This window comes from Pleurodeles waltl, chromosome 8, assembly GCF_031143425.1.
Source record: "Pleurodeles waltl isolate 20211129_DDA chromosome 8, aPleWal1.hap1.20221129, whole genome shotgun sequence".
Classification (NCBI taxonomy): Eukaryota; Metazoa; Chordata; class Amphibia; order Caudata; family Salamandridae; genus Pleurodeles; species Pleurodeles waltl.
The window spans coordinates 1324469755-1324481956 of NC_090447.1; the positions used below are offsets into that span (position 1 = coordinate 1324469755).

A 12202-nucleotide genomic window follows, 5' to 3' on the forward strand; every position below is an offset into this window, starting at 1 on the left:
AGCCATTTTACCCATGTATTGGACATAGGTCACTACCTATGTCCAGGTATATAATGGTAACTCTGAACCTGGGCATGTTTGGAATCAAACATGTCAGAATCATACCTCAAAACTGTTGCCAGCATTGGTTTTATGATTCCATGCACTCTGGGGGCTCCTTAGAGGACACCCAGCATTGTTCCTACCAGCTTTCTTGGGTTTTCCGGGCAGCCCATGCTGCTGCCACCCCTCAGACGGGTTTCTGTCCCCTGCTGCTTGACCAGCTCAAGCCCAGAAAGGCAGAACAAAGGATTTCCTTTGGGAGAGGGAGGTAACACCCTTCCCCTTTGGAAATAGGTGTTACATGGCTTGGGAGGGGTAGCCTTCCCAAGCCACTGGTATGCTTTGAAGGGCACATTTGGTGCCCTCCTTGCATAAACCAGTCTGCACCAGTTCAGGGACCTCCAGTCCCTGCTCTTGCGTGACACTAGACAAAGGAAAGGGGAGTAACTCCTGTCCATCACCACCCAAGCGGTGGTGCCCAGAGATCCTCCAGGTGGCCACTTGATTCTGCCATCTTGAATCCAAGGTGGGCAGAGGCCTCTGGGAGCATCTAAGTGGCCAGGCCAGGTCAGGCATGCGACGTCGCAGCTCCCTCCTGATAGGTGGCCGCCCTGCTAGGTGACCAATCTCCCAGGGCTATTTAGGGTCTCCCTCTTGGGTGGGTCCGCAGATTCGACGTACAAGACTCCAGCAGGACTCCTCTGCAATGTTTACTTCGACTTCTGGCCACTGGAACTGCAACTGCAACTGGACTCCACAGGAACTTACAATCTGCAGCTACAGTGACAATTCTGCTCTGCAACATTGTTTCTCCGTCTCCTTCCAGCAACTGCAACATTTCCCCGGCTGTGCATCTTCAGAGGGTGGCAAGTCTTCAGTCTGCAGCAAGAAGGAATCTTCCTTGGAGTGAAGGAGTCACTCCACTGCATCTGCAGGCACCAACTGCAACGACAACAGGATGCGTGGATCTCCTCTCTTTCTGAGCTGTGTGGATCCTGCATCACGGATGGTGGTCTGGAGTGGTCATCTTGGTCCTCTCTGCCAGCTGTCCAACTTTGGAGATGGTAAGACCTTGCCACTCCATGCAGGACAGACCCCCCTCACCCATGGACACTGCAACTTCTCTGTCGCTGCCACCATCTCTCTGTTCAATCCCTGCCCACTTCTCCTTCTCTAGGCCAACTTCTCTGCCTCCAAAGCTATGAGGGCTACCCGGGCCCCTTTCCCTGAGGTCCAGTTCTGCTTCCTCTTGCTCTGATACCAAAGACCCTCCCCCCTCCCACTAGCTCTGGATGGGGCCCTAGCTGCTGAGATTACAGTGAGGCAATCATTCTCCTCCTCCTTCTGGAGGTTGGAGAGGACATCTTCCCTTTCCCTTCCTACCTCTGAAGCTTCCTCTGTCTCTTTCTGCGCTACCCATTGTTACACCTGGCCCTCTATGCAGGGTCATCCCCAATCTTTTTGCCTCCTTCCGCCTAATTTTTCTGACCAGTTTTTGTTGGCTTTAGGACTCTGGGCACTTTACCACTGCTAAACAGTGCTAAAGTGCATATGCTCTCTGTGTGTACTGCTGACTGGTTTATCCATAATGGGCATATTTGATTTACTGGTAAGTCCCTGGTAAAGTTCACCAGAGGTGCCAAGAGCCTGTAAATCAAATGCTACTAGTGGGCCTGCAGCACTGGTTGTGCCATCTACAATAGTAGCCCTGTAAACCTGGCTTGACCTGCCACCGCAGTGTCTGTGTGCAGTTTTAAACTGCCAATTCGACTTGGCAAGTGTACCCACTTGCCAGGACTAAACCTTCCCTTTTACTATATGTCAGGCACCCCTAAGGTAGGCCCTAGTTAGCCCCAGGGGCAGGGTGAAGTGTATGTTTAAGGTAGGACATATAATAGTGTGTTTTATATGTCCCAACAGTGAAATACTGCCAAATTCCGTTTTCACTGTGCAAGGCCTATCTCTCTCATAGGTTAACTTGGGGACTGCCTTTAAATATCCTTAAAGCGCAGATTCCTCTTGAGAGCAGATAAAAATTTGGAGTTTAGGGTCTCTGAACTCACAATTTAAAAATACATCTTTTATTGAAGTTGGTTTTTAAATTGTCTGTTTGAAAATGCCACTTTCGGAAAGAACTGTATTTTTGAGTAGATCTTGCAAAATTCATATCTTTAACAGCATAAGTTGGATTTTTATCGTTTTCATCTTGTTTTGCACAGATAAATATTGGCTATTTTTCTAAAACTGGTGTGGTGTCCTTTTGTAGTGTTTTCACTTATTACTGTGTGTTATGTGCAAATGTTTTACACATTGCTTCTGAGAGAAGCCTGCTACCAAGGGGGAGAGAGCAGGGGTTATCTGAGCAGGTACCTCCTTTATCCTGACTAGAGTGCTGGTCCATACTTGGACAGAGTTCAAATCGACTGCCAACTAGAGACCCAATTTCTAACACCAAGGATTCAAGGGACTTGACCATCATAGCCTTTCTAAGGATGTTAGCAGATAATCCCCTGTTTCTGCACAACACCCTAAGCTCAGTTGCAGTAAGTGTGGGTAGGCTAGCCAGATCAAGCTCAATGGTCTCTCTTAAGTTTTTGTGTCACATAAAAAAAAACTTTGGCACCAATTGATCAGAACAATTTAGAACCATCAAAAATGAAGTAATAAAAAAATAGTCCAAATTTGAAAAATCAAAAATACTTTTGCTTTAGGTCAATTTAGAGGATTTTTTTTTTTACTTATTTCACTTAAAACTGTAGTGTGGCTTTAAAGACACGTACTGGATTCCACCGCTGCCACCAAAAATGTTGGAAAATGGGTTATTGGTAAGGGCAGGTAAGTACCCACACTTAGCAATAGGCCACTAATCTCCAATTAGGTCCAGTTAGATCTCAATAAATTAAACCCAGCTAAACCCTTGGTAGCTTGGCAATGAGTGACAAGGTTTAACTTAGGAGACAATTGTGTAAAGCATTTAAAAATCACAAAACAGTAAATAAGTTAAACACAATAAACATCCAACACCAATTTATAAAAATGAATTATATTTTTATCTTTAAAATGACACCTAAACAATTAAAATCAGCTATGGGGAACTGGAGATATGAATTCTTAAAGAATGAATGCTTGTTAGCGCATAGAAACAAATAGCGCCAATCTGGTTATGTGGTCGCACCTCAACCGGGGCAAAGTCAAAGTTTAAGGATGACCGCGATAGAGCTCTGCTTGGCTACAGCCAGCGGGAGGCCTCGGTCAAAAGTTTATCTTCGGACGTAGTCATTTTCTTGAAAATGTTCTTCAGCGGGACCAAGTCGCCAGTCCAATCCGATCTCCTGAAACTCTTGCTCGGATACGCATTACAGGAGCCCTCTGTGGAGATTTCTACCTTTGGACGTAGTCATTTTTTTTAGATGAAAATCCTTTGACCATGGTAAACCTGAATCTTGATCCGACGTCATTGGAGCCCTCTTTGGATACACTTCCTGGAAGGTCCTGGTCAACTTTCTACGGTTGGACTTAGTCACTTTTTTGGAGAATATTTTTCACCGGGACGAACCTGCAAGTCAGACCGGGTCGCGGTTTAGGCAAGCTGGCTAAAGTTGCTGCAGGGGGTTGGTCCCTTTATGGAGCTTTTTTTAAAAAAGTTCTCCAAACTTCTGGATCTTCTCCAAGATGTTCTTTTACGGTTCTTTTGAGGTCCACAGCTCACCCTAGGGTTCCAGAAGCTCTACGATGTTCCTTGAGGGTGTGGACTGCACCTGGCGCAAACTCCAAATTGGCCACTGGACACTGGTCAGCTGGTCAGTTTCTTCAGGAGCTGGGGCAGGGGACTCTGGGCAATGTTTCACCTGTAGCAAACAGGGAGTCCCTCCTTGAACCAGTTGAAGCCAGGCAAACTCCGTCTTGTGGTGAAGCCCAAGGGTGCAGCTGGTGCAGTCCTCCAGAGGGCAGTTTCCAGGTGCAGGACAGGGGTCCAGCAAGGCAGTCCTTCATCTCCTGTAATTCTCCTTGTAGGGATCTGCTAGGGATCTGAGGTGTAGGTCTGCCAGTTTTATCCTTGCTCCTGGGTGAAAAACAGGGGGTCCTGGTTCTCCAATCAGGTGCAGGGTCCCTTCCCACTGTGATGACCACTTCCTGGGAAGTGTGGCAAAAATCAATCCCAGGTAGCAACAATTCCTCAAAAATCCATCATGGCTGAAACTGATTTTTGGAGGTTACATCTGGCTGAGCCCACCCACTAGGGTGGCTAAAAATCTTAAACACACCCTTCTCCTGCCCTCTCCTAATCTCATCAAACGGCACCTAATTGCCTGGGGTTGCAGGATGTGAGGGAGGTATTGAGCTACTCCAAACATCCTTCTCTGCCTTTGAAGGCCAGTTTGGCACCCCTTCCTGCTTCTCCATCTGCTGAGGGGAGTTCTCCTCCCACAGGCACATGCCTTTGTGTTCAGCCCAGGCTACTTCACACCTCATCAAGGAAGCCTGGCAAGGCTGCCAGAGGCTGGCCAATCAGAGCAGAGCACTACAGGGCTGAAGTTGGCAACTTTTTAGGAAGAGTTTAAAACCCTTTACCTCAAAAAGTTATATTAAATCCAAAAATCTAAGTTGTGGGAATTAGTATAACAATTAATTTGATACCAAACTTGAGGAATCTGACACTTAAGGAGACTTTATAAATTAAAATAAAGTCTCCCCATTCTAGCCTATGGAGTCCATTCACTACAATGAGGGGAAAACAAATGTGTCTGTTTTACCTTACCAGGACTTATAAAGCTATGTTTATAAGGTCCCTGCTTATAGTTACATGGCACCTAACCCTAGGGGTACATAGGGCACACCTTACAGGTGACTCATATGTTAAAATAAAGTAGTTTAAGACTTTGGAAGTACTTTTTGTTCCAAAGTCGAATTTGCATACAACTTTAATTTAAAAGCATCTAGCAAGGCAAGCCTGCCTTTAAAATGACACTGGACACTTCAGCAATGCACCTATGGGTGCACTACCTATGCTGGGGTCCCTAAACCTACATGCCCTACCATATACTAGGGACTTATAGGTAGGGTAATATTGCCAATTATAATTTGCATACTTATTTTATACAGAGCACAAGCCCTGGGACTGGTTAGCAGTACCCAGGGCACATCAGAGTCAGGAAAACACCAGCAAAAAGTGAAAAATGGGGGCAAAAAGTTAGGGGGCCTCTGCAATCAGCCCTGTTTTCTCACAGTTGCCTATCTAGTGTTTTAGTGGTTATGTTTCTGTAATAAAGAACCTTTATTTCCGTAACACTGAGTGTTTCTTTCATGTGTGTTAGTGCTGTGTGACTACAGTGGTATTCCATGAGCTTTGCATGTCTCCTAGACAAGTCTTGGCAGCTCATCCACAGCTTCCTCTAGAGAGCCTTGCTTCTAGACACTGCCTACACTACACTAATAAGGGGATACCTGGACCTGGTATAAGGTGATAATACTATAGGTACTCACCACACACCAGGCCAGCTTCCTACAAGAAGGATGAGCAGTGAAATGGACATTGCTAGACCTGGCATCCTTGGTGTGGTTTTCCGTGGTGTCTCTCTCACAGATGACAGGAACTAACATCAAGGTAAGAGATGAGTTTACTTCTAGGAACCCCAGCCACCACCATCTGACAATCTCCTTTAACTGTCTTAGCCCCACATTCCCACTATCACCTCACAACATTCTCTTACCTCATCTATAGTGTGGATTACATCACAATAGAGCATATCGCTATACACGAGGACATACATTTTGTCCTCAACCCTCCTGTTTTGCTGACTTCGTTTTTTTGCACACTTTACCACTGCTAACCAGTGCTAAAGTGCTTGGACTCGCTTCTTAAAACCTGGTACTATTGGCTTACACCAGATTGGCATATTTAGTTTACTTGTAAGCCCATAATAAAGTGGCACTACTAGTGCCCAGATCCTGTAAATTAAATGCTATTAGTCAGCCTACAGCACTAATTGTACCACCCAATTGAGCAGCCCTTTAAACATGTCTCAGGCATTGTGTGTAGTTTTAAGCTGCCATGTCAACCTGCAAACGAACCCCTTTGCCATGCCTAAACCTTCCTTTTAAATACATATGAGACACCCCTCGTGTAGGCCCTGGACAGCCCAGAGGATAGGGTGCAGTGTATTTAAAAATGAAGGATATTTACTTTTAAGTTTTACATGTCCTGGTAGCGAAAACTTTTCAATTTGTTTTTCATTAGTGGAAGGCCTACTTCACCCATAGGATAACATTGGAGTTACCGTATTACATTTAATAAGTTGAAACATCCAAATGGGAAAACATAATTAGTTATGTTTGGTGTCTTTGGAATTCTAATGAAAAAGTATCTTACAGTGAGTTCGGATTATAAATTACAATTGTGAAAATGTTACTTTTGGAAAGTTGACATTTTCTTGCCTTAGCCATCTAGTGCCTGCAGCCTGTCTCTAGGTCACATGACTGGGTGTAGCTGACATTTAGGCTTTGTATATTCCTCCTGCACAGCCAAATGTAATAGAGAGCTTTGGTGTGCCTGGATGGGCCATCAATGACAAGATAGGAGGGCGGAGCTGGGCACAGCCATACTTATACTCAAAGAGGCTGTGTCCTGCCCCCACACAAAGGGCTGCAACCCCCCTGTAGTTAGTCTGGCAGGAGAGGCAGGAAACCTGTGACCTTCAAAAGGAAACCTCTAGATGCTGCTCCCACTTCAAAGGAGGCACTTGGTATAAATATTGGACCTCACACACCAACTCCTCAGTACACTTCTGGACCTGTGGCTAGGAAGCAGGACTGCTGTGCTCTTGAAAGAAGGGCCACTCTGCTGGACTGCTGCCTTGCTGGACTGCTGCTCGGCTGCCCTCCTGCCTGAGTCAGTGGGATTAGACCTGCAACTGTACCCAGGACAGCCAAAGTGAGTCCAAGGGATAGTCTGTTGCCCTCCTGCTCAGAGCCACATGGACATACCAGGCTACCAACCATCTGAACCAAGCACCCAGATCCAGCTGGAGCAAGCCTCTGACCCCCAAGTGGTGCACCTCAGGTCCTGGACCCTTGGTATGGCCTCAATGGAGCTGAATTGAAGTTTTTGGGCTCTTTGCATCTGCAAACGCACCTGCTGGTTCCAAAACTTGGTGCTTGCACTGCCAGCCAACGAGAAGTTCTGTCAATCCTACCCTTCATGCTACATCATTGGCCGCTCACAGGTAGTGCCATTGCGAAACTCTGACCTGACCACCAGCAATGAAAATAGCATCACTGAGCTACAGCAACACCAGGCTTGCTTTTAGCACTACATCGATGGTCGTCTGCCACGCTTCCATGCTCCTTGTGGCCTCCTCCACCGCGAACAGGATTCTTTGCACTGGACTGAGAAGGCAACTTTTCAGCTAGACTAACCTGGTCCCTGTATCTGACCCACGCTCCATTTCAGTCAACCTGACCTTGTGATTTTCTCCCGGTCTCATACGACGAGATAGCTGCGAGTGGCACTTTAGTTTTTTTGGTGCCATTTTCACTTAAATCTTCAAAATTGCATATCCCTGCGTTTCTTGGATTTTTGTCTTGATTTATTTATTACATTTTGCTCTAATTTTCGAAAATGGTGTGGGATATTTCTTGTGTTGTGTTTTCACTTTAGTACGATTTGAGGTGCTGCATAAATACTTTAAACATTACCTCTAAGTGATGACGATCCACAATTCCACCAGTCTAGCATATACTCTTTCTATTTTCATTTTATATAGCTTCCCCTCGGAAAGGTGCATCATGAGGCCCAAATATTTAAATGCCTCAGTTTGCCAGGTCAGACTGCTCACCGCAATCAGCTAAGCACGAGAGTAAGAACTAAAGGCACTTACTCCAATGTATTCTCAGACCAAACACTACCATAAAGCTATCAACCACATCTAACAGCTTTGGTTCAGATACTGTAAGTGCAGTTTCTCAATTTCAACAGGAATGCTGTCCTTCAATAAAAGTGCTAACATTCAAATCGATTCCTGTGGTCCTGGACTAGAATTGAATGGCATGAAATAAATAAAAACGAACAACCTGTTCTTTATTAGCTAATTAAGTGACTCTTTAGAGAGAGAAAGATCATAAGAAACAGATCTGAAAACCTAGTCATCCCTTTAATTGTTTAAGTGATAGTGGTGATCAGTTCAGGGGGATGCGTTTCAAATATATGACTCTTGCAGCTTTCAGCTCTTGCAGATCCATAAAATCAGAGTTGACAGCCTCCTGCCACAGGCAGCATAAGGAAATGGATCAATAATATACAATCAAAAGTACCAACAAAGTAAAGGGCCATGCAGAGCTAATTAGAACTTCCAGCATAACACATATTCAATGTGTGTCTCTGTCCCTCAATTCCTCAACCCTCACACTGATAACTGACGCGTTCCATAGCATGACATCTGCACCTCAGTGGACACCACGCACGACATGGAACCACTTCCCACACAGGCTCAAAGCAAAGGTAACACTCTTCCAACCACACATCAACATGATGTAGCGTGCTTCAGCACTCCACACAGAGTAGTAAGTGCTATGCAAATACTGTAATGTAATTCAATAACACTTTGAAATAAGGTAGGGAGTATCTTATTAAGGATTAATTATAATACATACTCTTACGACATTCCACTGCCCTAACTTGTAACTAGCTAGTAGTGATGCCACCGAGAAACAGTTCTCGTATTATTCTGCACAGTGATTACTATGCAACCAGTGCATAATTCTATAATTATTATATCCAGTGGCTAGCATGCACATAGTATCATTGTATAAAATCCTGTTTCTGCTTTCCTTGCTACAGTGTAGCTGTGACATCCCTGGCCTCCTACAATAAGACAATCACAGACTTTCTACTTCAGCAAGTTTTCACAGTTGAATTGTGACATCAGTGCCTCCTACCAGAACAGCAAACACTGCAAAAAGTACCTTCTTACATAGAACAATTAATTATCATGTAAATTATTACAGTGATATCTAGCATTTCACATAGCGTTCTTCTAAGCTACATATCCTAAAAATCCAACCATTAGGTGCTCTTGTTAAAATGTTTATTACACTGCTGGGATTCAATGCAGGGGAGAATAAACCTGGATGTATGACACACACATTTCTAAAGCACCAAAGCGCCACTGATGCTGCTTTAAATTACACTGCTTAAGAATGCATGCTTGCAAGAAATTATAGAGTGGTTGTTTTCACAGCACAGACTTCACATTTATTACACATTAACTGCAACAGAAAATGCTTTTTTTAGGAGCAAGATACCAGGGATTTCATCAGAGTTGGGGAGGGCGAGCGTGCCGGTTTGAACATGTATTATAATGAATAAAATACCTTCCACTGTATGTAAAAAGAATATTGCAACTCGCTTCAGAGATCTGCGATTGAACTCTAGAGTGACTAGCATTATCCATATAATGTACTATAAGGTTACTTTACACAATATATTATTTAAGAACTAACATTATAACAATATTCAGAATCCTGGATGTGCACTGGAAGTATCATGACCACAAATAAAAATGCGTGATTAAGAATCATGTGTGTTCTAGAGTGTCTACGGACTGCTAAACACCCTCAGTAAATCATGACCCTTAAAGAGAGGAACACATGATCCAGTGAGTGAAATCTTAGAGGTCAAAACATATTGGACCTCTTCGCAAAGGCAGGCAGCAATTGAAAAATATGATACTGAACCCTTGAGGAACCAATTTTTCTTGAACACCCCCCTCCAAATATCCAGATTCTTGTTCACTTGCAATGCTCTCAAATATCCAAACAATGACACATAACAATTAATGAAAATCCAAAATAACTAAAAAAATAAATGCTGCTCTCATGCAGCCTCGTAACCTCGGCGTCTCTCACTACGCTGCAGGACCCTGCCATTACCACAGACTGTGGACCTGGTTTAGCTCGTGGCAGATGGAATGTTCACGTCCTGTACGCCCTATTACAATCCCCATAGGATATAATTGGGATCATAAGAGGGGGGGCGGGACACGCCTAACGTCTGTGAAGGAGTATTCCTCTCTGCTAAGATCTCAATCAGGCCCTGTGTTTGGATACAGCTCAGCTTCCTTACATTTACAGACATTTAAAATGTTAGCTGTTTTAAACATTGATGAGAAAACCAACAGGTGAAAGTCACCATGAAATGCGTTTTCATTTAAAGCAGCAGAAACTGTTCAACGTAGCATGCAGAGAAAGATGCCTCCACCTGAATGTGCATCTTCTGTCTGAAAGGAGTGCGGCTGAACGCGATTGCTGCAGCGTGAGGCCTGTCACATAAGGCAGATGGATTGCTAATCCCAGAGGCTGGCTCTAGGCAAAGAATTAAACTAGAGGAGGAGAAAATGACAAGTAGCCATGCACCGATGAGCAGGCAATAGACAGCGCGCGCCCCCTCCCTCTCGCGGACACGGATGGGATGTCAGCGTACAAGCCACAGGCCAGCCAGAAAGCTTTCCGAAACGACAGCATTAAAAGGGCGGGAACGGGAGCGCGCCATACCTCTTCTGGTTTATTGCTGAGTGCTCTTCGGGCTGCTTTCGCTTTCAGCCTCTTCTCCTGCAAGAAAGATTAAAAATACAGTTAGTGAGATGGCCAACATTCCCCACACACGACCACCGCTATAAATTAACTCATAAAAATATCGGATTTACAACGCAAGTTCCTATGTTTGCAGAGGAGTGATCCTTTCAAAAATGTGCACTTACTGATTCATCAATGTAGAGATGAAAGATATTTTTCTACTGTAAATTCCAAAATAGAATTTTAAAAAGTTATATTCTTTCAAGACTCAATCACACATTACAAGTATATTAATAGGCACTTCTACAATGAAACAATGCATATCTACGGAAGGAAAAAAAAGCTATGTTACCACCTTCTGAATAGCGCATACCTACTTACTGGTATGGCCCATAGTGTTTCCGGAGTCTATTTATTATGTCACCTGTACCCAAAGAGCTTTATGTTTGATTTACAAGTGAAACAGCAAGTACAACGCACAGGTGAGTAGTTGACAACATCAAGCTTGCTGATAAAAGCTGTTGTTTCAGTAAGTTCTTAAACTCTTGCCCCGCCCCGATACTCAGAGTAGTTCATAATGAGCCACAAAAACATTAAAATCATATCATATCATATTGGTAATGCTCATTTCTCAACTATTCTGTAGTCTCACATATCTCAAATTAAATAAGGTACCCCACTTGTATGACTGGGCCTAGAGCCTGCAACACAAAATGAACCAAAAATCTTACTTAGAGACATCACAATTCACCCAGTAAAATCAACCTTTTTTTTTCTTACAATGTGAGTAGCAGCGGAATTTCGGTCTTGACTCTGCCACTGACCAGGGGAGCCTACCAAACCCAGGCACTTCTGAAAACTAGTATCTCAGGGGAATGCAGGATGGTGTGACATGTGGACCCCACAGAGCGGTTTTATGCAGAAGACCATGCAAACGTCACACACTGGCTAAAAATATAGATTTTCCTTACATTTCTATGACAGAAATTTACTGAAGTTAGGGGGAGCCAAAAGTTTCCTACCACCCTGTGCTCCTACACATCTCCCAATAAAAACTGTACCAAAGTTGTGTGGGTGGGCTATAGCACCAGTGTCATAGAGATGACGATGTTTTAATTCCTAGGGTAGTGGAAAAAAGTTGAGACCTTAGAGGTGGGACCTAATGTCAGGATGGGCCAGACCTCACATTATTTTCTAAAACAGATTTCTGGCATACCGTGGACTTTCTGACTTCCGCCAGAGCCCTGCGGGGCAATTTGAAGCACACCTCCTCTCTTTCTTAGAGGTGTTCTGGGCAGAAAGGCTGGGTTGCCCGTTTTGAGGTGGGAGTATGGCCCAATGTCAGGATGGGATGCCCCACCCTTTTTTGCCCCGGATCAATATCCTCATGTCGAGTGGGCTTTCTACCATCCCGGATGCAGATTAGGAACAAAAGCCCCATCCTCCAGGAGGGTAAAAAAGGCTACATTCTCCCTTGTGGAGGGGAGGCATGGTCTTATGCTAGGGTGGCCCACCCCCTCTCCTTTGTTTAAAAAAAATAAATAAGAAAGAAAGAAATCCCTGGTGTCTAGAGGGCTTTCTACCCCCTGAG

General features: G+C 44.3%; 1 protein-coding gene across 1 annotated transcript in view; it reads right to left on the minus strand.

The window, feature by feature from the left end:
- The window catches only part of DDX10 (DEAD-box helicase 10), a 794248-nt gene that overhangs the window by 222352 nt on the left and 559694 nt on the right, over positions 1–12202 (minus strand). Inside the window, exon 16 of the mRNA XM_069202312.1 lies at positions 10591–10647. Within this exon, the coding sequence (XP_069058413.1) occupies positions 10591–10647 (57 nt within the window). The remainder of the gene's footprint in view (positions 1–10590; positions 10648–12202) is intronic.